This window comes from Xenopus laevis, chromosome 4S (genome assembly GCF_017654675.1).
Source record: "Xenopus laevis strain J_2021 chromosome 4S, Xenopus_laevis_v10.1, whole genome shotgun sequence".
Classification (NCBI taxonomy): Eukaryota; Metazoa; Chordata; class Amphibia; order Anura; family Pipidae; genus Xenopus; species Xenopus laevis.
In genome coordinates, this window is record NC_054378.1 from 101,186,834 (window position 1) to 101,214,606 (window position 27,773).

General features: G+C 38.9%; 1 protein-coding gene across 1 annotated transcript in view; it reads right to left on the bottom strand.

The window, feature by feature from the left end:
* tom1.S (target of myb1 membrane trafficking protein S homeolog) overlaps positions 1 to 27,773 on the bottom strand; it is a gene marked incomplete at its 5' end in the record, with an annotated part of 58,338 nt that overhangs the window by 14,930 nt on the left and 15,635 nt on the right. The window contains 10 exon segments of the mRNA NM_001093257.1: positions 15,514 to 15,534; positions 15,537 to 15,610; positions 16,729 to 16,777; positions 17,836 to 17,969; positions 18,451 to 18,567; positions 19,077 to 19,247; positions 20,929 to 21,063; positions 21,426 to 21,575; positions 26,263 to 26,341; positions 27,209 to 27,293. Of these exon segments, the coding sequence (NP_001086726.1) occupies positions 15,514 to 15,534; positions 15,537 to 15,610; positions 16,729 to 16,777; positions 17,836 to 17,969; positions 18,451 to 18,567; positions 19,077 to 19,247; positions 20,929 to 21,063; positions 21,426 to 21,575; positions 26,263 to 26,341; positions 27,209 to 27,293 (1,015 nt within the window).

Here is a 27,773-nt window from a genome sequence, read left to right on the forward strand (position 1 = left end):
GGACAGTTGGGAGGTATGTGACAGTGCTTTAATGTTATAGCACTAAAGGGAACCCCGCCAAATTAAGTCTTAAATAATCTTAAAACACCTGCACCTGCCAGAAAAAAACTGGTGCAGGTGTTTTAATATTGTTGGAGACTAACATTTGGCGGGGTTCCCTTTAATGCTAGAACAAAGAATACCATAGCCGGAAAATAATCATTCCAACCATAGCCAACTAATACAGGTAACTAATATTCAGCTAAACTGCATCACTTTCTCCTTCTGTCACTGGAACAACACTGGAATTAAAGTCAGAACCATTTTTCATTATATTTAATATTAAACAGGGCACAATATACTAATGAGATGCTGTGCTAATGATGTCACAAGTGAGATCAGGTGCCATTCTTTAAGGCAGCACTGGGCTATTGTGGGCAAACATGGTGCCTGTGCAGTTTGGATTAGTGCACCAGCACTACATATCTCAATACCATCCCCTGCTATACAAACTAACTGCACCCATCATTAATATGAAGCACAGAGCAGGTCGGACTGGAAATCTGTGGGTTCTGGCAAATGCCAGAGGGACTGCTGTAAGATGCCATAGACAGTCACTATTTATTGAGCTGCTGTTGGGGGATGTTTGGGCTTCTTTGTACTGTAATGGCAGGGCCTATTTTGAATCCCAGTCCAGACCTGGCGCAGAGCATGTCATGTGGCACAAAACTATAGAAATCCATTAATGAGACCTATGTGCTATTCCATAAATTACCCTTTACCATCTTTTCTTGCACCTCCCATACTCCTCAGCTAGAGATGTTATAGAAGTTGAAGGAAATTATCCATATGCTAATACATGTTTTCCATTTTGCCCCTCTCCCAAAAACGGGAACTGGGAAACACATTTGCCCACAGATCTGTGGTGCAGGGGTCATTCTTTGGCCTGCTGCGTTTTTCAGCATTTAAAAACAATATATCAAACCTTCAAACCCGGTCTCCTGTCACAACTAGGTTTGCCACACTTTCTTGAAAAAAATACTGGCCTTCCTATATTTTTATGCATTTTCCCTATTAATAACATTGGGATCAAGCTTCATTTTTACAGGCCAGGCTGGTAAATTACTGGGCAGGTGGCAACCCTAGCCACAACCTATTGTGTTTAATTGGAATCTCATGTAAGTGACAGCACTGGATCTTCTGATTCTCTTTTGAACACACAATGGGAAGTGACAGGGGCCAATTTCAGTAACTTATAGCACTGAAATGCATGACATTAGCTTTGTGTTTCATGCATCAGTACATTGGGCAATAATATCTACAGCTACTAATTCCCGGCTCCTCACAAAAAGATGCAGAATGCCAGTAAAACACATCATAAAAACTATGACAGTGTATGGGATCAACATGTGTGCTGTGTCCCTTAGTAAATCAGCCTCACTATGCAGACTATGTGAACTGAGATATCAATTATCTAAAAGGGAGATGCATTGCATATACTGTATATTAACTGTACAGGTATGGGATCAATAATCCGGACTCCTGTTATCCAGTTAGCTCCAAATTATGGAAAGGCTGTCTCCCATAGATGCCATTATATAGTGAATAAAGTACCCCCTCTTGTAAAATATAAGGATATTATAAGTTACCAAGGAGTTTCATGACCATATAAAAACACGAGGTAACTTCTAATATCCTCATATTTTGCAACTGGGGGTACTTTATTTATTATAATACACACGTTTCAGTGACTCATGTGACAGAAATGACATCAGAACTCACCGTTTATAACTGATGACATCAGAACTCACCGTTTATAAGGATATAATTTACAGGATATTCATGGCTTTTGTGTATTATAATCAAATAATCCACATTTTAAAAAATGATTTCCTTTTTCTCTGTAATAATAAAACATTACCTTGTACTTGATTCCAACTAAGATATAATTAATCCTTATTGGAGGCAAAACCAGCCTATTGGGTTTATTAAATGTTTTAATGATTTTTTTTAGTAGATTTAAGCTATGAAGATCCAAATTACAGAAAGATTGGTTATCCATAAAACCCCAGGTCCCAAGCATTCTAGATAACAGGTCCCATACCTGTACACGTAATCTCTGAACCAGTATTCCTTGTGCATCTCTATCCAAGGCAAACAAAAGATACAGAGTTGACAGATCTTTAAAGATTAACGGTGTTTCAGACGAGAACATATTGAGCTGCCTCTCTGCTCATATCGCTTTCAGCGTGTATAAATAAAAAAAACAAGATCATTCAAAGGCTTACTGCCTACATTCTTTCATTTAATCAAGCAAACTAAAAGATTTTTCAGTACTTGCACGCTCCATGTGCCTTTCCTTGACAGGAATATAAAAACAAGCATGTGTGTGTAAGCAAGGAAAGATGCAGACCCTTTACTCTGTTAATGATGTTCTTACAAGTACTGCTTGTTGTACAGTTTCTATGTGGTTTTTGCTAGAGGCACAATTAGAAATTTGTTCACATGAAAAAAGGAATATGGCGAGAGCTTAACTATTATAGACCTGTACGTTTGACATCTTCAGTGGGGGACATACTTGACGCCTTGAAGATAGTGCGGTTTATAAGGAATGACAGCCAGACCTTGGCTATTAATTGAATTTGTTTAATCTTTGCATGATCAAGTGAAGAGTTAACATATAGGAGAAGATTAACTAAAGGCAGAGGTTTTTTTTTCCCCTGTCTGAATTAAGGCAAAAATTTCGGAGAAACCGAGTTGCTGTCACCAGTTTAATTTGAAACTCTAGTGATAACTTAAATGACTCTTAATTGAGGTTTCCTGTCATGCTATTTGCAGTTGCAGTTTTTAACACAATTTGTAACTTATAAATATGAATGTTTCTGAATTTACAGGCAAGTGCCTCGGTAAAATCCGTGGAAAATGCAGTTTCTTCAGTATTTTTATCACTGCCTCACAGCAATTTGGAGCAGAGTTTCTTTATGAACTCCTTAGGGTAATGGTACACGGAGATCTTTTGAATGCTTTCAATGTTGCAGTTAAAAATAGCCTTAGAACTGTAGTACCAAAGCACTCAAAAACAAATCCTAATAAATTGATCTGCAATTGTCAGGCAATAGGTGCCCAGAAAATAATGCACAAACATCTTACAAGTGCTGGCATAAGCACCTAAAGGCATTATAAATGCAAATCTACAAGAGCACCATTGGGAACTTTGGGCCATATTTTTGGGCTACTTAAAAAGTTCCTGAAATGCCTGTATGCTTTTATTGTTCGAATATGACCAGAAAAAAATCTCTGTCAAGTGTCAACAGAATACAGACAAGAAAGCCCTAGCTGTGGTTTACAGTCAAGCTGACCATACATATTAAGATCCATAGGTTTGTCCAGGTTAAAGGGGCATACTGGCAGCTTAAAGTTGGCTCGTGTATGGTAAGTTTTAGGCTACTGCCAAGGCAAACCTACCCCTTTGAAAAAGGAAAAGACAGTTTTAAATAAGCATTAAATGGCTATTTTCAAAAGAGTTATAGTCCCTTTAAGAAAGGCAGCCATTTTTATTGCCAGTGTTTGATGCTAGTTGTCACATGAGACCTCAGAGAGAGGGCTGAAGATAGAAAGGGATAAGGATTTGCTCTGCAGAATAACCCAAAATACTAGTAGTTTGTGCAATTAAAGAAGGTGATGCACTATGTATATCCTTTTTCTATAATTTATTTTTGTCTCATTTATGGTCAGCATTCTAAAAATTCCCACGAATTCTGCAAAGAATAATTGTAGTTATTGTTTACAATAGATGGAAGCACTGCAATTTGCTTGCAAGACACGACTGAGCTCTGACATCCGTGGACACATTAAGCGCATCAATCACTGTACAGCAAGGCAATCTGATTTATGAGTAGATTTTCTTATTTAGGAGTATGATAGTTATGACACAATAATTTTCACTGCCAACACTGCCTTCCAGACTGCCGGTTTAACTGACACTGCTGTCACTTCTGATTCTATAGTAAAATGATTGATAAACTGCTTCTATGAAAATATCTTTTATATTTGCTCACAAGGAACGATGGACGCACAGCCAGTCCATTTTGAAAATGTCCTAGAACTCTCTGGCTGAGGTATATGTAGGTATATGTACAACTTAAATAAAGTGGTGCTGACTATGTTGTTATATATCAAGAATAATAACAATAATACAGGTATAGGACCTGTTATCCAGAATGCTCAGGACCTGGGGTTTTCTGGATAAGGGATCTACTAAAAAAAACAATTTAAACATTAATTAAACCCAACAGGATTGTTTTCGCTCTAATAAGGATTAATTATATATTTTTGGATCAAGCACAAGGTACTGTTTTATTATTACAAAGAAAAAGGAAATCCATTTTTAAAATTTTAATTATTTGATGAAAATGGAGTCTATGGGAGATGGCCTTCCCATAATTCAGTGCTTTCTGGATAACTAGTTTCCGGATAACACCTTCTCTACCTACTACATTCTATGGAGCTTTTGAGCACATCTGGTATATAAAAATCTCTTGGGGATCAAATACTTTCTTATTTGACTTTATCATTTAATTATATTAAAATTGACCCTTAAAACTAGCATATAGTACAATTGACTCACAATGCTGAAAAGATGGATATAATTAACACGTTTCTCTCGAATTGTAATTCGCTAAGTGTGCCAAAACATTTTATGTGTGTACATGTTAAACTTGAGTGTGCATTTTTAAAAAAACTGTGTGCTCAATGTGTCGGAATAAATGTAACATTTTGTGTTTTCACACAAAATTCTGCACTGTTAGCTGTATGTGCTGGCCTTACGCCTTGTGTGCGTAAGCAGAAACACATAAAACATTCATAATCATGAAGCATGGTTTAATATCCTGTTGCAAACAGTTAAAATAAATATAACGTACATCATTAATGCAGGAATGGCTGACAGGAAGGCAAAGGGCAGTTGTATTAGTTGATAGTCAGACTGTATTTGTGGTTACTATTGTTTTGTCTCCCCTGTACAGGAGTTGCATCTTGTTTATGCTGGATTCCTTGTTTCTACAGCAACAAGGGGCATGCACTCAAAATTTTCCAAGGGGGGGGGACACAAAGTCATCAATAAAAAGCAACAGTTTCCCAAGATTAAGTCTGTACACAATGACTAGGTGCATGGGCATCTGCAAACGGCACGTGTCCTACCCCTGGGAATTTGCCTTGCCAAAAAATTGGGTCTTGAGGCCAGTTTTAACAAATTATCAGCAATTACACTGCTAATACAAAAATTCAGATCCGAGTTCTGTAAACGTTTTTGTTGTACTGTATTTTAGAGAGGTACATTAGATATTAATAGTGATGGGGAAATCTGATGCCCGTCATGGATAAATGCCAAACTGTGAAAATTTGTGAAGTCAATGGGCTTTTTTTGCAGTGACTTTTTCCAAACTTTGCAACCTTTTTTGCAACCAATACATTGGCATCTTGGGGAGTTTTTGTCACAGCAAAATCTGCCGAAAAACTTTGCTCGTCACTACATATGAGTCTATGACTGTTGGAGATTATGATTTCTGTGTATGTAATTTCTAGGATTTGCAACAATTCTACTTTTTCCCCTGGCAATAGGTTTTTCATTTTGCTTAAGAACGGGATGATTGCAGCAGGTGTGGAAATCTGTATCTGACTTTAAAAGATAAACACAAGAAATATTGCTCAAACACACGGTTCACATGTACACGCTCCGCAATATCAGTCTATTTTCCCTGACAGATGTCACCGTTACTCTATAAAACTCTTCTCGACATTAGTATTAGCACTAGCTACCCCTACTTTATTCCCACCATATTAATACCTCTAGCCTCTACCTTCTGAACCCTTCACATTACTATACAGTATATTGCTGCCTTTTCACAATATTCTGGTTAATTTATTTGGGTCTGGCTACCTTACTTAGGGATTGAAGGCTCAAATAACATAACACCTCACAAAGTCAGCAGGAGGGTAGAAAAAGCATTGACTTCAGCATTGATGGCAAAAGCAAATGACAGGACATCAGACATGCCATGTACACAATCCAGACTAAAGAATTCTATATGCATGTGTAATTCAGTAAGCCAGTGGGACTGGGAGCTTACAAGCAGGGCTGGAAAAGTAGCACCTAGAGATTACTTAAAAATTTGAATTTTTCCCCCCAATCGTTTGTAAGCTTTATAATATATATATATATATATATATATATATATATAGTCCAAACTCTGGTGCACACATAACAAACGCTTTTGCCTAGGTGCTGGTTATGGTGACGGCTTAAGTGAATAGCCGAAACGTTGAAATAAAGATCATTTTTTGATTTTGCACCTTTAAAAGTCCTGTGAGTGCGTTTTTTTTGCTATATATATATATATATATATATATATATATATATATATATATATATATATATATATATATATATATATATATATATATATATATAAATAAATATATAGGAATAAAAATAAATTTAAAAATATCAAATCTGGGTAACCACTGCACGTGATATAATAAATGAATCTGCTCAAAAGATCGAAATTCAAAGGCAAGGTCGAGATCTCCAGTAATGTAACGAAGGAGGGTCGGGCCCGGGTGCAGGCCATACAGCAGGGCCCCCAGGGGTTGCGGGCCCTGTTACGCCCCTGCAGATCTCTTACAAAGCACTTAAAAACACAAGAACTTTCCTAAAACGGTCTTCATCAGATCACTCACCAGGGTTCCTCTAAATGCCATACACACTATTGTTACCCGCTCACAGTGCTGACAGACTCATCCACGGGAGGCCAGAGTGATAATTTTAGAAATGTGGCTTCATTAAAACACGGTGGTACAGTTGTGGTGGGTGTACAGCAAATGACGCGTTTCATGCCCCAAACACCGGGCACTTCTTCCCTTGTTTCATCTTCATCAATCTTATAGATGGCACCAGATTCTTATCAAAAATGTCCCAGTACATTTCTCCATTTATTCATCCTTCCTTCCTAAAATTATATAAAGTCTGCCAGTACAATATGCTGAAAAACATCCTCACACCATGATGTTCCCACCTCCAAACTTTAGTGTTGGTATGGTGTTTTTGGGGTGATGTGCAGTGCCATTTCTCCTCCAAACATCGTGTGTGCAATGACATCCAAAAAATTCAGTCTGACCAGACTATATTCTCCCAGAATTTCATTGGCTTGTCCAAATGCTTTTTCTACAGCAGTGGAGTCTTGCGAGGTGAGCATGCACAGAGGCCATGTTGCTTGAGTGCATTACAACTGTACCTGCTAACTCAAGGTCTTTCTGAAGCTTTCTGCGACTTTGACTCCCTCTGTCAGAAATCTTGCTAGGAGCACCTGGTCATGGCCGGTTTAGGTGGAAATTATATTCTTTCCACTTCTGGATTATGGCCCCCAACAGTGCTCAGTGGAACATACAGAAGCTTAGTATGTTTTGCAACAACAAAGTTGTGAAGGTCTTGAGAGAGCTCTTTGTTTTTACCCATCATGAGATGCTTCATGTGTGATACCTTGCTAATCAATTAGGACTAAACCAGCTGATATTAATTTGCTCTGATAGGGGGCAGGATTGCTTTCTAAATACGAACAGATTTCAGCAGGTTTCTTGGCTTTCCATGTCTTTTTGCACCTTTTTTTCTTCATTTGTTCAATGGTTATTCCCTGTGTCATTCCAATTTATTACATATAAATACATTTATGGACTGATTTGTTTTGAGTTCTATGTATGTGTGGATTACTTGGGTTGTTACCGACACCTGGGGGCAGATTTATCAAGGGTCGAAGTGAATTAGAGGGAATTTTCAAAGTAAAAAAATTCAAAATATAAATTTTTCAAAAAAAGTAATTTTTTTGGATACTTCGAATTTGATTCGAAGTAAAAACTTCGACTTCAATACTTCGCCAAATTAAACCTTCCGAAGTGCTATGTTATCCTATGGGGGCCTTCTAGAGCAGTTTTCTAAGTTTTTGAAAGTCAAAGTAAAATCGTTCAATAGATCGCTGAAATCCTTCGAATCATTCGATTCTAAGGATTTAATCGTTCGATCGAACGATTTTACCTCAACCGCAAATGGCCAAATTCGATATAAAAAAAACTTCGACTTCGATATTCGCTTTTTCTACTTCGAAATTTGACCCTTGATAAATCTGCCCCCTGGTGTAAATTTCACTCCCTATCTCCATATGAACTATAAAACTCCACCAAGTGAAAATAAAAATAAGGGTACTGATGAAAGGGGTGGTTCACCTTAAAGTTAACTTTTATGATGTTATAGAATGGTTAATTCTGAGCAAGTTTTCAACTGGCCTTATTTTTTTTTTACATATTTTGAATGATTTTCCGTCTGGCTGTTTCCAGCTTTCAAATGGGGATCACTGACCCCATCTAAAAAAAACTATTTTTTTTTCTGACTATTTCAAGCTTTCGGAACAAATGGTCTGAGTGGCTACAAATTTATGGTTATTGCTGAAATCACAAACTGAAGAGCTGCTGAATAAACAACAAATGAAAATCAATTGCAAATTGTCTTAGAATATCACTCTCTACATCATTCTAAGAGTAAAAGGTGTTACTTTTAATAACATGTACTATGTGTGAAATGCCCCAATGGAGCTCTGTATAAAATAAACTGGTCAGCGACTTAGCCAGTAAAAGCATGCAATTGTCATGACCTTTATCCCTCTTAAAACAATATGAAGATTTATTTGTTAGCCCTTGTAGCAGGATTTATTTCATTATATAAGATCCTATCTTATATTCTTCTCATTTAAACAGACCTGGTACAACCTTGTAATAACCTTATCAATTCAAATGTTGGGGTCTTTTCCTGCTATGAAAATGTACCAGAGGGTGCGGACTTTCCAAACAATGTAAATGTAGATGTCAAACAATCCCTCTAGTGTGGTGGACACCACTAGATCACCCTCACATACAGGTATGGGACCCGTTATCCATAATGCTTGGGACCTGGGGTTTTCTGGATAATGGATCTTTATGTAATTTGGAACTTCTACTTTAAAGGAGAAGTAAACCCTTCCTAATAAAATCCCCTAACCCCCTACCCTACATAGACCCCCTCCCTGCTCCCCCAGCCTAGGTGGTACCTTTGCTAAATGCCCCTAACTCTTTACTTACCCCTCGGTGCAGATTCAGGGCATCAGATTTCACGGCAGCCATCTTCTTCTCTTTGGTAATCTTCGGGAAGTAAGTGTCGTATCGGCGCATGCGCAGTTGGAGCAATTGTGTTTAGTGACAACTGCGCATGCGCCGAAAGTCATGTAAATTGCCAAAGAGCTGGAAAAGACCCAAAGATTACCGAATTGGCTGAAGATGACGCCTGTGAACTCTGCTGGACAGAATCTGCAAGTAAGTAAAGAGTTAGGTGGATTTCGCAAAGGTACCACCTTGGCTAGGGGGGGGGGTGAAGGGAGGGGGGTCTATGTAGGTTAGGGGGTATGGGATATTAGTATAAGTCTACTGATAATAAGTCTACTAAAAAATCATATAAACATTAAATAGTTTTGCTTCCAATAAGGATTAATTATATCTTAGTTGGGATCAAGTACAAGGTACTGGTTTAATATTACAGATAAAAAGGAAATCATTTTTAAAAAATCTTGAAAATTGAGCCCTTGGAACTTTCTAGATAATAGGTTTCCGGATAACAGATCCCATACCTGTATTTAAATAATGTTTGCAAACAAAGATATAGCCCTGAGGGCAATGACAGGCCCAGATTGGCAGATCTGTATTCAGGGAAAAGGACAGAGGGGCTGCTTTAAAGGGCTGGGGGGGGGGCTGTTTGGGGCTCTGTGTACTTGAAATGCCAGGAACTGCTTTGAATATTATTCCCGGTCATTGATATGTATCCACATACTATAGAAAGTGAGGCCGAGTGCTTAACATAATGTGAAATATGAAGTATCGTGCTATTTGCCGTGAACCTGCTGCAGGCAAAATAGCCCTTCTTCACAATCCTTTCTGTTTTAATAATGGCATTACATCTCAAAAGGGCCACAAAAGAGCAAGTATGAAACGGTAATCAATCAGTCAGAGTTCTTAAATGTCACCCGTTTCAAGTCGACTATGTGAATAATCACCAAAACTGGCATTTTCAATGACAAGAGTCATAAATATAAATTGTGTCGTACGAATTTAAAAAAATTAAAAATGGGAAAGCGCAGTAAGAAGCTTTTGTCGCATAGGCAGAGTTCTTCCAGCCTGTGAATGTTACCAGAATGCTTGTCACTTATACATTCATTTGCAATTCAGACTGGGCTCCATGGCCAGATTAAAATAGGAAAAAGACAGGTAAATCACTGGGGGAAAACACAACTCATATTCTATTGTCTGTGAGCCAAAGCAGCTTTTATTGAGTGGATTGCTTTAGAATGGCTGTGTACTGAATGCTGGCTACAAGCATACCCATCACCATTTCTCTCATTGGGATGAATATGTAAGAACATGCATATCCATAAGCCTTTCAAGATGTGTTATTTGCAATAAATCCTTATTATTTTCATCAATGGCTGCAACGACTCAAAATACGAACACTTTACAATTTCTTTCATTCAACACAAAGATTCCTTGACTTTTTCAGAACCAAACAATTACGTTATAACATGTTCTGAGATGTGCCACTTCTCAGTATCAGCTGTAAAGTACATTTACAGAACTATAGACTTAGACAAGTAAAATGAATCCAAATTTCTGACTTACATTGCTTTTACTTCTTATGTCCTCTTTGTTTGATTAACTTTACACTCACTTTGGACCTTATACAATAAACCAAAATATCACGAAAAGCATAAATCTAGTGTATCATTAGGATAAGCTTACCGCTTTCCCAGTTGGGTCAGGGTGCTCATGCCCCAGACCTTCAGCATAGGGGAGTAACTCCCAAAAAAACAGCATTAGGCAGGCACCAATCCGGAACGTCCAACAGAAGTAGAATCCAAGAGCCAAAAATTGAGTATAAAAAAATATAATACTTTATTTTACATTACATCTAAAAGGATAATGCCTGACACGTTTCGCGTCGTGCAGGGACACTTTGGCTCTTGGATTCTACTTCTGTTGGACGTTCCGGATTTGTGCCTGCCTAATGCTGTTTTATCACTTTGGACCTTGCCTACTCGCCGCCAGCCCAACATCACTCATTTAATACTAAAGTGCCTATTTTGTTGAATACTCACCATGCACAACTCTGTTATTGTCAAATTTCGTTTATGATACCTTAAACTGTGTTTGGCACCGTCTTCTGCCATTGTGGGAATACTGGAAGTCAAAACCTATCAGGATCTGAGTAGGTAAGGACCGGGCTGAAAACCAAATTCAACTAAATGGCAGAAAATGCACATGAAGACAGAGTTCCCCTGGTTCATGGCTTACCAACATGACAGTTTCCTTGACTAAAAACTGTACAGGGGTATGTCCTGATTGAATCTTACTACAGATAATATACTCATATATTAGTCTCAAATTAAGGGCTCTCTTGGCCAGGGTTCTTAAAGCCCCCCTGATATCACCATGTTTTCCTAGATTTGTGTTCAAATACATCTGTTCAAAAGATCTGCCGGTGTAGACTCAAGGCAGTTCTCTACTTTCTCAAGACACTCTCTACTTTGCATTTGTGCACAATCATTTAAGCATATTAATAAATAGAATCAAAATACACTCTACAGGTCAATTTTAGCTTTGGATGTATTGTGCTACCCCCCATCCCTGAGTCTTATTATAGAACTGGCTCTACAGTGAATGAACCCAGATGAAGTGTCAAGGATATATACTACTGGCTCTGGGATAGCTTTTTATTTTGAGGTTTATAACCCCTTTAAACTTAAACTTTCAAGGGTTGCCGTCATTGGCTAAGGACAAGACTGTTGAGATTCGCCACAGGCATGTACTTCTGATTCAGTGCCCCCATCCAACAAAATAAGAAATGTGCTAGTGAAGGCATACAAGAGCATATCCAAACAAACTGTTTAGCCTTCTGCCGCTATCCTATGTAGTGATGCACGGTGACTGCCCACACTACTTCTGAATTATCCATTACCAGCAGCAAGTAGTACAGTGCCAGTCCAACCAATAGCAGACATGCATCCACTAGTGTAAACATACTCATTAAATTCTACTTAATTGGTACAATTGGGCCTTCTACGCATGAGGCCATATAGCACTACTATTGTAATATATTGTAACTTATTGTTTTTTTAATTGGTATATTGCAGTTATAACAATGAAAGCAAATCTCTGTTTAGTTGCTATGGGTTACAGGACTGGGGCAGAGTATTTATACATAAGCTGCTATATGCCCATAAACTGTCCTATTCAAATATGCTTAATGATGAGAGATGTAATATGTTGGAGCAAAACTAACATAAGCTATTGTGTTTGACAATTTCCAATGTGTTAACAGAAAGGGTTACATCAGATCACAACAGAGAGTCCTGGCACACTATAGGGTTCTGATATTAAGCAGTCCCATGCTTAGGGCAAGAAGTACCCCATACAGATATACAGATCTTAATTAAAATGTAATTTAAAATATATAGCATAGAGCACCCTGCACATACTCCTCTTTACATTTTCTTCACTGCTCCCACTAAATTAGATGTGCATGCTTTCCTGGTCATGCAACATTAATGCCAAAGTGCATATGGTTATAGGCACAATTTTATATTCAACTTCAACGCATTATTCAAGACACTGGTTTCTCAAGACAACACACTTCTGCGGTTGGCTTTTTACAATACCTCTGCACCAGTGATATGGTATTGATCCTCTGAGACACTAGTACATACGGCAGATAAAGGTGGTGGACAATGACAACTGTCCCCTCCAGCTTCTTCTGGGGCAGCCAAGGCCAGATATGTTAGTTAGTAGATGCTGGTTGGGCTTACCGGTACACGGCCCAAAGTGAACAAGATGACATCAGAATGGCACACTTTAATGTCTGCTGCCATTTGCCACATATTCTGGAAAAATACCAGCCTTCCAATCTGCCTTACCTTTCTTTCCTAATGATAACACTGGCTTCTTTAAAGGGGAACTCCACACAAACACAACTTATGCTTTTTGAAAAGAAACAATTTCAAGCAACTTTGCAATATACATCAACTAAGCAATATACAGACTTTTGATGATTTTCAATGGTTTGGAACAGTTCCCTAAGCCTAGCCCCCTGCTCTCCTTCTGATCTGTCTGACTACTTTGCTGAGCTGACAGACTACTGGTTCTTTGTATCAACAGCCAGCTGTCCTCAGCCTGCATCTTCCAAACCCCACAATTCCCTGCACACATGATTTCAATAAGGAATGGAACATCATAGAGCAATGCATTGTGGATTATGTAGTTCCCGCATGCTGTCTGTAAACTGTGGAGAAGTTGTTACAAATTGTAACATCAGTGTTTAGTCCCTCCTTCCCTGCCAGGATTTCAAATGATGCAGAAAGAGAAGAACTGTTAAACAGCTGGATTTCAGCATAGAAAATAGCATTTATTCATACTTTTTGAAGCAGGTAACTGTGATGGATATATTAGGGGTTTCTGTGTTATGTGGGTCTCTTCAACACATTTTGGTTTGGAAGCCAGAGTTCCCCATTAAGTACAGTAGAATGCCGAGTAGATAGAGTTACCCAAAATTAATGCTAGCGTTACTAGTTGGCGAGATTAGACAAGACACTCACACATGAAGGCAGGACATTGCACTAACAATCTCTTCCATGACAAACTTGTGCTGTCTGATAACATCTATCAGCTCTCTGACCCTCACTGGAGCAATGGGCCACAGCCATAGAAGTACAAAAATGTTTAAATCTCATTAACATCTGCAATTTCCTGCAGTCATTTGTGCCTAGTCATTTGTGTGGGCGCTAGGCATGCCCGCCCTAGAAATCCGGCATTTTTTATGTTCAGAATGAGGCACTGGCTGCGCCTATTGCCGCAGGGGTACCCTGGAGTTACCACCACCTCCTATGTGTATTAACATCACATGCAGCTGCCACCGACCAAGATTTATAATAAACTAGAAGACACATTCAGTGGTGTATATGCTAGAGATGCAGTTTACTTGCCAGAAAGCAGAACAATAACACGCATGCCATGCAAGTTACCACAAGCAGGTTCATATGAATCAGAAGTATCAATGCTCCATACTTTGCTTCCTATTTTTGATGTGTTTTGCCACCTAGTGTCAGATGTTAGTAAATCCTGTTTATTTTAATACAGACAAGCAATATATTATCCATAACCCTTCCTGTAACCTGGAGCACTATGCATTATCCATATGGCATAAGGGTCATTTTGACAACTGCTATGTTCAGGTGTAAAAAAGTGGGGGTCAAAATTAGCCTATACACCTCTCACTGCTCACTACAGACACGTATGGACAACATTTGTGTTTTAGGTTTGGGTTTCATGAAGGTTACAGGCTAAAACACTACATTATAGTTAGGGATGCACCGAATCCAGGATTGGGTTCAGGATTCTGCCTTTTTAAGCAAGGTTTAAGATTCATCCGAATCCTTCTGCCAGGCCGAACCGAATCTTAATTTGCATATGCAAATTAGGGACGGGGAGGAAAATCATGTGACTTTTTGTCACAGATCAAGAAAGTAAAAAATGTTTTCCCTTCCAACCATAAATTTGCATATGCAAATTAGAACTCCGATTCGGTTCGGTATTTGGACGAATCTTTCGCAAAGGATTTGGGGGTTCGGCCGAATCCAAAATAGTGGATTCTGTGCATCCATAATTATAATAACATACTTTTAAATGAAAATGGCTTTATTAAAAGGGTAGGTCACCTTTAAAGGACTTGGGATGTTTAAATCACTGGGGAGTGCCAACATAAAAAGGTCTTTCCATTTATTCCTTGTCTTTCTTTTCATCTCTCTCCCAAATCCATTTTCTTTGTACATTATTATCACTACTTGTCTTACCCTGTTTTCTTAGCCTGTCAATTTGATATTCCTAGCTCCACTTTTCATTTGTCTTATTTTCATGCTCAATATTTGTCTGTACCCAATCCTCCCACCAATTTATATTCTGCTTTCACCTTCTACCCTAACCCATTTCTGTTCTCTCCTAGTATGCAACTTAGTCTCCTTTTCCATTTGCTGTATGCTCTTAATTTCTCTGTCCAATAATGTTTTCCTATATTCATACTTACATTCTTCTCCCCTGCTCCTCTTTTTATCCCACTGAACTCCTATGCATACCTATATAAACTGTCAAGCTCACCCCTTCATGTTTCTGCTCTAATACAAATAAGTCCCTAATCATAATGAGGGAGGCAACAATAAGATGTTTCACTGGAACGCATTGCCAATAAGCAGCAACATGCAATGATGTTGGCTGCCAGTTTCACAACATTGATCTAAGAGTTCCAAAAACTAGAATATGCCAAGTATATAATAGAAAGCTCTGACCTTCCTTTGCAAATGATGCTGCAAAAAGGATTTGTAATAAACAAGCAGATAAAAAGCAAAAAAATAGACGACTTACTGATTCCTTCTAACTGTGCAGAAAGGGTTGGGGCTGAATTAGAGGGTGTCTCCTGAAGGTCAATAAGAGATGGCGTGAGATCCTGGTTTCCTGTAACCTACCAAGAAGGATAGGAGGAGTTAGTGCAACAAGTCCACTGGGTTCCAGGCCTAAAAGTATGGTGTCAGGAGAAACATTTTGAAAACACAGGGAGCAAAACCTGACAATGGTTTGTGGAGGACTATGGCTATTAAAATACCCATCCAAAGTAATTTCACCTTAATGGAATATATGCTACTCTGTAGCACACAGCATCGTCATTAAGTTCATAATGAATGACTTCCATTTTCCAAGGAGATGTTCACTCAATAATAACACCATATGCCAGAGGGAAGTATGATTCTCATTGACCAAACTGGGAAAAAACTGCTAGCAGAAAAGATCATCTTGACGGCAAAAGTTCTTAAAACTGATGATAGTACCCAGGAATACAATTAATTTTTCCAGAATCATTATCTAAATAAAGGACTGTACATATACATGGTGGTTTCAATTAATTTTAAAAGCCTTCTTTGAACTCCACAACTTGGTATTTAAATGGTCACTGACAAGCCCAGGCTGTTCTGAATGGCACAGCACATTGCGGTGTGTTTGTTTTAATCTTTTCTATTAAAATTCCCACTCTTCTCATCAATGGTAGAATTCAGTTCACCATCTGTATGTTACATAATGTAAAATTAGAGTGATTATTTAAACAAAAAGACTATGTGTGCAGGAGGATCGGTAAACAAGGTAAAAGCACATATTCATTACAAATGAGTATTATGGAAAGAGATTTCTATGGTGTTTCATCATGCAGAGAAAATTGTCAGCTCCCCATTTAATCTCTGTGGCACACAGTCTGTACAGCTGACATTGTAATGGCCAGTTGCAGATTCTGAAAAACAACATATGCAATAATTTGTATATTGATGGTGTGTAAAATAAATGCTGTCCTTTTTCTGGTAAGTCAAATGAAGAGGCAGCAGGAAATAATTATTAAGGAAAGTAAGGACAAAGTATATTTGGAAAAGTAGGGAGATACGATAATAGCATTCTGTTGCTACACACAGACGCAGTATAGGTAGATCCTACTTATAAATCAAAGGGAAGTAGGTATGGTAACTCAGCACTAGATATGTTTGTGTTTTGTATAGATCATTTAGCGAATCAATTCCTGTAACTTGTTATAATTACCTGCGCCTCCGCTACTGGGCCTTGCTGACCAGAGACCATCCTCTCGAACCTGTAAGTAAAAGCTGCATTAGGCAGGTTATATTTGGAAAGCTTGTACACTTGTTTAATAGAAAAATAAACTATTTCTCTTGCGGTACAAATGTATTAGAATTAGGGATGCACCGAATCCACTATTTTGGATTTGACCGAACCCCCGAATCCTTCGCAAAAGATTCGGCCGAATACTGAATCGAATTCTAAATTAGGGATGGGAAAGGGAAAACATTTTTTACTTCCTTGTTTTGTGACAAAAAGTCAAGAAATTTCTATCCCCGTCCCAAATTTGCATATGTAAATTAGGATTCGGATTCAGTTCGACCAGGCAGAAGGATTCAGTCGAATCCTGCTGAAAAAGGCCGAATCCTGGCCAAATCCCGAACCGAATTCTGGATTCAGTGCAACCCTAATTAGATTGCATTATTGATCTGTGGACTTTGGTTTAGTTTTAGGATAACAATAGTAATTAAGTAAGTGAGAGAAATACAACTGGCTCATTTACAAACAAGCAGAAAGGGGTTAATTTCCAAATTAAATCATAACTGAATCTGAAAAACAGCATTGGGATCTCTGTTTGTGGCTGTGATATTTAAGTTACAGGTTATGGCTAGGGCCAGACGATAGCGATTCTCTGCAGGCGGAGAATCCTCTGCCACACTGCTCCCTTCTCTTCTGCAGGTACGGCAGATTTTGCAGCAAAATGCAAAATCTTGCATTCCGAGACAAAATCCACCAAGTGTGTTCACGATGAAGCCGACCCAAAGCTGGAGGTCAAGGTGTGAAATCAGCCTGCGGATTTCAGAAGGCTGATTTCAGCCCTGTCTGTCCCTAGCCTTAAGGCCAAGGAACAGATTTCCAGTGTTTGGCCCAAAATGTTTTTGTGGCATACTGCTTAAATTTGCCCATGCTATCTCACATAAACCGCTAAAAGCCCTAGCACTGCCACCTTTCAGATGACTGAATTCTAAATAGGTAAAATAATGTGGCCCCCTCAGGACATTGAAAAAAACAGATTAATAAAATAATAATCACAGTTAGAGCCCTCACAATATGGCTCAGCAGAACAAATACCTTTCATGGCGAATGAAGACATTATTGAGGTTATCATTCACAATAAGAAGCTCCTCAGTCAGCTGTTCATGGGTTACACGGGGGATTAGCTCCAAAACTCGCTGCTGCATTACTCGACAGGTCTGATTCAATTCCTGTACAAAAGAAAAGCAATTGTAGCTTTTATGGAACACAAAAAAATGGGGCTGTCATGTGTATAACCTAAATGTGATTCCAGCTCAATGTGTTCAATAACATTGTCACAAATCCTCTCTACAGTGTACATTTCAAACTCTCTCTAGGGCACTGACACAAGAAGCAATTTGGTGCATTTCGGCATTGTGATTTCCATAATGGTGGGCGGGTGACAAAATCTCTAAATTGTGCCCTGCAGCAAAAAGACATCCTTGGGTTGGACGATGCGATGTCTGAAAAATATTCAAAAATAAAAGCTTTTAAAAAAAAAAACTGTGCTCCCCATTAATTTGAATGGTAATTACCTGAAACCCATGGGTCAAGCGATTACCTCTCAAAGAGCATTAAAAGCTTTCCATATGGCTATTCGCATATACATAGGACTATGATGAATTTCAGTGTACCATTCTGTTGGGAAGGAAACAGATCCACCAATCCCACCTGTAGCAGCTCCACATCCGACTGTTTGGCTTTCTGAGGGACCAGCTCTGTCAGCATCTCCGACATCACCTTCACGTTGCCATTCACCACTTCCAGCTCACTGTGCAGCTTCGCCAGCTATTGTAAACAGAAATGCCATTTAGGGGGCCACATCATAATGTCTACACTCTGGTATGCAGGTATGGGACCCCTAATGCAGAATGCTTGAGAGCTAGGGTTTTATGGATAACGGATATTTCCATTATTTGGGTCTTTATACCTTAAATCTAACTTAAAAATGATATCTTAGTTTGGATCAAGTACAAGGTACTGCTTTATTATTTCAGAGAAAAAGGAAATTATTTTTAAAAATGTGGATTATTTGGATAAAATGAAGTTTATGGGAGACAGCCTTCCCATAATTCAGAGCTTTCTGGATAATGGATCCCATACCTGTATTTAGATCATCGAGACCAAACAGTGATACATTATTAATATCTATTCTTAGAAACTGAAATTTTTGATAATCCGTTCTTCATATTCACAAAAAGAAAGCTTTCTGTTGAACCAGTTAGAACTGTTCAGAACTGTGTGCCAGGGAATGATTAGGCATCTTTCTAATAAAGATAAATAAAATATTTGTTTACCTGATCAGGTGTGGGGGTAATAGCTGAGCTGCCAGGCGCTATATCTGGAACAGTGTAAGGAGGGGGTGCAGAACGTACTGACCCGCCCCTCTGAGGAAATGCAGAGGAAGGACAATCCTGTGGAGAAGGTGGTTCTGGCTGTCGAGAAGGTGGTTCTGGTGCAGAGAAACTCTGAGGAGAAAAGAAATGACAATGTTAGAATATAAAGAACACCCAAGCATGACAAAGTGATCTTACCCTACCTCTTTACATCCTCTTTTACACCTTTTTCTCTAACAAAATGTGCCACAAAAAAAAACTTTATTTAGATTCAGTGTAATCTAAATAAAGGTATTTTACTTTTTTTTTTGTAAAGTGACTTTAATGCAACAGCTCTTTTTTTGTACTTCTTGTATATGCCTTCTTTTTTCACCAGCGACATGCTCATTTTCAAAAGATCACCATAGTGTGGCGACAAAAAAAAAAGAACACCACAACCATCTGCAATGAAAGTGGGGGAACTGATTAAAAAACAATTCAATTGCAGTATTGCAGGATTCAGTGACATAACAAAATACTTGTCAGTAAGAATCTATTAAAAATCTGTTATGTTTGTAACCTACACATACCAGCAATCCAAGCGCAATCACGGAATCCTAAAGTGAATCAATTGTTCTGGAGAGTCAGCTCTTATGCACGAAGATATACAATCTGCCATTACAGTGTATTCTATAGTAATATACCTTTGGTGTTTTTACACCCAGTTGGGACTTCACTAGAAGGTAACCTAAAAAAAAAGCCTCAATGAAAGTTTACAAATTTTCTTTATAGTGTTTTGTTTCTTTATAGTATCATTGGTCCACTAGGGTTGACCACATAGCAGAATCCTGTTCTTGGTAATTTAATTACCTAATTACAATGTAAGCACTCTAAGGATACAATATTATATATAGGTGTTCATCTACAGAAGGATATTGATTTGTTGGAGGCTATAGAAAGTGGCTATTAAAATAGATCTAAGTATTAAATCTTAAATGGCAGATTCAATGCTTTGTAGCTTGCGCGTTAGAGGATTCCGGACAAAGAAATTGTAGTAAGAGGTTTCTAAAATGTAAACCAAGTGGATCAATAATGGTTTATGCTTGGAGTATTACTGATTAAAAAAAGGACAAAAAAAAAATCAGTGTATAGTATAGCAGGGAACACTAGAAAACATTGCTTTACAGAACAGAAGTAGGTAGGTAGTTTTATTTAATTTTTACGCTTCTTACAAAGCACATATATATATATATATACATATATATATATATATATATATATATATATATATATATATATATATATATATATATATATGTGTGTGTGTGTGTGTGTGTGTGTATGTATATTTTTATTTGTAAAGCGCTCCTTGAGGGAAAAGCACTGTACAACAAAACAATAAATTATATATATAGCTCATACTTTTTATACCTTTATTACCATTTAAGTCTTCAATTAGTGGCATCAGGGGGGCTGTAAAAGGTGCATAAATATAAGGGTTCATAAACAGTATTTCCCACAGTCTAGCAGCCACAATTTCCATCAATACCTAGGCCAGCTCAAGCTATAATTATATCCCTGGGTGCTTGTAAAAGACTTCCAGCGGGATGTGGTATAAACAACAACAGTAAAGGTACATTACTGAGATAAACAGAGGATTAACCTAGGCCAGCTGGGATTTATCGAATATCTGCTGCTATATCCATTTGCATGCTCCTATTTATCAGTATTTAAGATAGAGAGTGTTAAGGAGGCGCTTTTTAAATATTCTTCTGGGACTTTTTAGCTTTTGGAACCCACTTCCCCCAACCCACTTATTTAGTAAGTTCCTTACTGGTTGCGGTGTGTGTATAGGAGACAGAGTGTCCAAATCAGTCATTGGAAATTCCAACCCTTTCCTCCTTAAATCTTCATATACACTGACCACTCCAGTCAGGTCTGGAGAGCTACGGAAGGCATCTGCCCAGGCCTACAACAGAAAAGTTTAGAAGGTTAAAATGAAAATTCTGGTACAAAATATATGACACCTAATGTAAAAAAGGCAGATTGTCCTTGATGGAACTACACACATGGATTACAAATAGTCTCTAGACACATGGATTACAATGGTCCTTACATACATGGATTACAATAGTCCCTCATGAACTGTACTGTGGAGAGGTGCAATCCTTCCCTAGAATAGAGCATAATGTATACAGAACTCTTAGCCAGTATGAGTAACAGAACTGGAATTGTTCAGCCTTCTCATAGGCAATATCCCACAATATAATTACATCTCAGAATATTATTTTGGGGTCCAGTGTTGAGAATGTTCCCCATCATCACCCTTACCTGTATTATATTAAGGACTTTATCGTGGACAATGGCTGGAGGGTTGTTTTTGGGAAGAATTGTCTTCACTAGAACTCCTTCTACAAACTCTTGGCCAGCTACTAGCATATGAAATCGATGACCACAGTTCTTCACGCAAGTCTCCAAGAGCTGGGAAGTGATTGAAATAGTAAAGTGAGCCCATGAGCCAGCAATGTACATGCAGTAAACTTCAGAACATTGCAAGTACACACAGAAGTAGTCTTCTGCACAATATACATACACACATTAGTGACCCTCATCACACTACATATACACACTGTAATGTGCATGAACTGGCATACACATAGTACACAGAGAGGTTAATCACACAGCAGATACCTATTCATTAGGCTTCAGATACACATACATTGAATATCCCTTAGCAACCTAAAGAAGAAAATGCCTTGCCAAAAGCTTCAGATTGCTGCAAGTAAAATACATTAACTTGCAGCAACCTGGCTTAATTGTGCAAAATGCAAAATAAGTCGTTTGAATATCTTCACTTCCAGCACACAAAGGAATGCACAGCATCAAAAACAGCATTTGTGTTTGATTCACAAGGCAGAAGACAGTAATGTCTATTGAAACAACCCGGCAGTGGAACGACTGCCATATTCAAGGTGACAGTAATTCAAGGGTTCACCAGTGTCAGTAGGCACACTTCTAAACTTTTGATTAGAGCAGGCAGGAGCATTGCAGCTCAGTGTAACTATGCAGAATTGCAAGCAGTCTGTTTGGCCACAATTACCTTAAATAAATGTCAAAATAGGCACAAATCTGCATCAATTTTAGCGTGCCCACATTTGTGGTTGCAAGGAAGGCTTGATACATTTTCATTTACTCATTCATTTAAAAAGCTGATAAGTGTTTCTCAGAATAATATTGCTTCGTAAAGCCAAGCAAATATTTTTTAATTTGCAATAAACTAACAGCAGTCCATGACCTCTTTCTATCTAAATCCCTTCACCTTCTTGCAATCACTGAAACATGGCTCTCCCCCTCAGACACTGCTTCACCTGCTGCCCTCTGCTATGGATAGTCACACTCCTAGACCGGATGGCCGTCATGGCAGTGGGGTGGGATTTCTTCTCTCCCCCAAATGTAGGTTTCAAAATCTAACTACACCGACTTCTCTCTCCTTCACTTCTTTTGAAGTCCACAGGATACGTTTGTTTTCTCCAATCTCTCTGCGAGTTGCTGTCATATATCGCCCCCCTGGTCCCTACTCCACCTTCTTGGATCACTTTGCTGCCTGGCTTCCATACTTTCTCTCCAGTGAGACATCTGCTCTCATTTTAGGGGACTTCAACATCCCCATTGACAACTCTGCTTCTGCTGCCACTTCTAAACTTCTCTCTCTAACAGCTTCATTTGGTCTCTGTCAGTGGACCGACTCACCTACCCACATCGAGGGTCATGCTCTTGACCTTATATTCTGCCACTCATGCTGCCCATCCAACTTAATTAACTCTCACTACCCTCTGTCTGACCATCATCTACTCTCCTTTCAGATACTGCTTTCATCTGCACCTTCACAACCATCTCTCTCTACCCACACGTACAGAAACCTTAATGCCTTTGAACCACAACAATTATCAACAGCATCAGCACAATCCATATCTCATATTAATACTCTCTCCTGTCCCAATATGGCAGCTTCTCTCTACAACGATGCCCTTTCAACAGCACTTGACTCCCTTGCACCTTCTACCACCCATCACAGCCGGCCAGCTAAACCCCAACCCTGGCACACTAGTGTAACACGGTACCTCAGAAGATGTAGTAGATCAGCTGAGCGACAGTGGAGAAAGTCATGAACTGATCCTGACTTCATCCACTTCAAATTCATGACTCCTGCTATAACCAAGCTCTATCATTAGCCAAAGAACAATACTTCTCTTATCTAATATCTACTATGTCCTCCAAACCACAGCTGCTGTTTGCCACATTTAACTCACTCCTATGCCCCCCTCCACCCCCTCCACCTATTAATGTTACCGCCCAAGACCTTGCTCATTTCTTTAATGAAAAAATCGATCTCATTAGGCTGAGCATACCGTCCGACAACAATCTCAGACCAACGTGCAGTCCACTCACATCTACTTTGTATTCCTTCACCCCTGCAACTCTAGATAAAGTTAGCAAACTTCTAGCCTGCTCAAAACCCACGACCTGTTCCCTCTACCCCATACCCTCTCGCCTCCTCCACCCAATCTCTGATACACTCTCTCCTGCACTTACCCACCTATTTAATCTTTCACTCTCTACTGGTACCTTTCCATCATTATACAAACAAGCACTAATCACTCCTATCCGCTAAAAACCTTCCCTTGATCCCAGCTCTCCCACTAACAATCGACCGGTCTCCCTTCTTCCATTGCATTACAAACGCCTGATCCAGCATCTCACTCACAACTGCCTCCTCGACCCCTTGCAATCTGGATTCCGCCCATCACACTCGACTGAAACTGCACTCACCAAAGTAACTAATGATCTTCTATTGGCAAAGTCTAAAGGTCACTACTCCATTGTAATCCTTCTAGATCTCTCTGCAGCCTTTAACACAGATGACCACACACTCCTCCTTGACATTCTACACTCAGCTGGCATTCAGGACACTGCTCTTTCATGGTTTACATCTTATCTGTCTGACTGTTCCTTTAAAGTTTCCTTCTCTAAAGGTGGCCATACACGGATAGATCCGCTCGTTTGGCGATGTCGCCAAACGAGCGGATCTCCCTCCGATATGCCCACCTTGAGGTGGGCAATATCGGGCTGATTCCGATCGTGGGCCCTAGGGCCCAACGATCGGATCCTAGCGTTCGCCAAACGGGCGGTCGGATCGCGGGACCGCATCAACGAACAGATGCGGCCGCGATCCGACGGGATTTTTAATCCCATCCGATCGAGATCTGGCCGACTTTCGGCCAGATCTCGATCGGGGAAGCCCGTCGGGGGCCCCCATACACGGGCCAATAAGCTGCCGACACGGTCTGTCGGCAGCTTTTATCGGCCCGTGTATGGCCACCTTTACTCTACTTCTACTACTTTCCCACTCTCTGTTGGACTTCCTCAAGGCTCTGTTCTTGACCCCTGCTGTTCTCGCTCTATACAACTTCCCTAGGAAAACGTATTCAGTCATTTGGACTTCAGTATCAGCTTTATGCTGATGACACCCAACTCTACTTGTCTACTCCTGATCTTTCTAATTGTCCTTTCCCAAGTCACAGACTGTCTCTCTGCTGTCTCCTCCTGGATGTCACAGCGCCACCTGAAACTGAACCTTTCAAAAATAGAACTCATATTTCCTCCAAGATCTTCCCCTGTCCCTCAGATATCACTCACCGTAAACAACATCGCCTTTCATTCCACCACACAGGCACGCTGCCTAGGAGTTATTTTAGACTCTCATCTGTCTTTTCCACCACACATTCAAACACTTGCAAAATCTTGCCATATTGAACTGCGCAACATTGCTCTAATACGACCATATCTCAGTTCAGAATCAACTAAAACACTGATTCAGTCTCTCATCATCTCCCGCCTTGATTACTGCAACTTACTCCTCACAGGTATTCCAACAAGTCACCTTTCAAAACTCCAATCTGTTCTAAACGCGGCTGCTAGACTCATTCATCTAGCTCGCTGCTCAACATCAGCTGCTCCCATATGTATGTCTCTTCACTGGCTCCCAATCTCTTCTAGAATCAAATTCAAATTACTTACACTCACATTCAAGGCCCTTAATAATGAAACCCCTCCCTATATTTAATCTTTTATCTCCAAATACACTCCTTCACGAAACCTACGCTCTGCTTCTGATCTTCGCCTCACTTCTCCTCTGATCACTTCTGCCCATTCTCGTCTACAAGACTTCTCTCGGGCTTCTGCTTTTCTCTGGAACTCTCTGCCACAAGCTGCCAGACTTTCTCCTTCTTTCCAAACTTTCAAGCACTACTTAAAAACCCACCTGTTTAAAGAGGCTTATTCGGTGTACCTTAATTAATCATTGCTGTATCAAAAATGACAAAATGTTTATATAATCCTAACTTCTCAATTGTACCTTAACCTTTTAGTTTGTAAACTCTAATCTCTAGGTCCTTCTAACCCTATTGTATTCTGTAATCCTTGTTTGTTATCCACTATTTATTCCCTGTTTGCTATAACTGCAGTAAAGCACTGCGTATCTTGACAGCGCTATATAAATAAATGATGATGATGATTGAAGTTTATAATCATTTCTCCACTGGCCCATCATGGATTATACTTCCTTATACATCAGCAGAAGCAGTATGTTAGCTCTTATTATTACAGAGAAAAAGTAAATAATTTTTTTTAAAAATCTGAATTATTTGATTATAATGAAGTCTATGGGAGATTACCGTCCCATAATACAGGGTTTTATGGCTAAAGAGTTTCTGGATAATGGATCCCATACCTGTAGTAACAAAGTCTCCTGTAAAAATAAATTTAGCTATCTACTGGTGCTTTGCATGTAAAATCCCAATTTTTAGTTACTCTCTTTAGTTACATCATTTTTTGCCTAGATATAATGATAATGTCTCCTGTTTATATAATGATTTTTTGAAAGGACATGAAAAGCTCCACCATGGAAAATGTGCCACTCTTAATGATTACTAATAACATATTAACCCCGGGCTCATCTGAATGAGTAAATGATACACAGAGCACGCTCCAATTAAACTCTGGGAACATTATGATGAGAAGATAATATGCCCTTCAATAGTCCGTATTAGAACTTATTTCAGTAAGTGGAACGGATGGCTAATAATGATAATGTCTGAAAATGTCTCACCGTTAATGCTAGCATCACCTCCCGAAAGTTTTTATTTCCCACAATCCTCTTCTTTAAAGCTCGGATGGTATCTTTTGGCCTATAAAAACAAGATGTCACCAGAAGTGAGGCAATTAAGTCAAGTAAGGCAGAACGAGGGTTGTCATTCGCTCAGAGCTGTAACTTTTGCAGGAGAATAGAAGGTAAAGACAAGTGATTGTGAAAATCCTATATGAGATTTGTATGTTATAGTAATCCCAAACTGTCCCAAAATAATATAAGTGTAAAAGATAAATGCAATTTGCTTGGTTGCACCAATTACAAAGTGACTGCATTTGAATAATGGACACAAGCTGGTAACCTTTCCTTAGGAAATAATTGTAAAACATAAAAATATTAGAAGTTACTGGGAAATTCCATGACGATATGAAAGCAGGAGGCCAAATGCCCAGGACTTCTGATATCCTTATATTTGACCATAGAGGAAAACATATAATACAGGTACGGGACCTGTTATCCAAAATGCTCGGCACCTGGGGTTTTCCGGATAAAGGAGATCTCTGTAATTTGGATCTTCATACTAGAAAATAATTTTAACAATAAGATTGTGTTTACTCCAATAAGGATTACTTACATCTTAGATTAGATCAAGTACAAGCTACTGTTTTATTAATACAGAGAAAAAGGGAATAGTTTTTAAAAATTATTTGGTTATTACAGAGTCTATGAGAGACAGCATTTCCGTAAGTCGGAACTATGTGGATAACGGGTTTCCAGATAACAGATCCCATATATTCTAATATTTCTGATAGTATCATGAAATGCCATTTATAAGGATATCATTTAGAGGGAATAAAACAGTTACTGGCAGTGAGCAAATGCTACAACAGACTTATGACGCAGTATCAGTCTGTAAATTCACATACACCATATTTTAGCCCTCTGACAATGTGGGAAATGTTCTTACCCCTCTTCTGTCTCATTGATAATATCACAGACCTCCATGTTAAGACCCCAGTCTTCCGAACGAAGAGATCCATCAGTGGCTTTCTCTGTGAATGATAAAATATGGGCTGTGATGACGCAGAAGGTAACTTTTGTGAGACTACAAAATGCAGCAACCAGAGGCTTGGCTCAAATATATTCCCTGAGGTTTAGAGCTTTATAAGTTTATATGCTCTTTATAAACAAAACAGAGCACAGCAAGCCACTATATTTAGATATCTGGGTTTGAGTGGATGCAAGCAGCTAGTTCCATTATGTAAGGGTTTGCATCTGGTTTAATGTATATTTAAATATTAAACCAGATGCTGCAGGACTCCATTTGCACAAGTGAATAAATGCAGCTCCCCTTCACTTCCTCATATGTGGATGCACTGGCTGCATCAGATGATGAAACTCTTAAAACTGCCCAATCCCTTAGTAGATGAGTATAAATCAGGAATGACACTAAGCCCTACACAGGGTAGGGTACTCCATCTTTTTGTCTCCTTGACACTGAGCACTTAATCTGTATTGTTATTATATTTAAT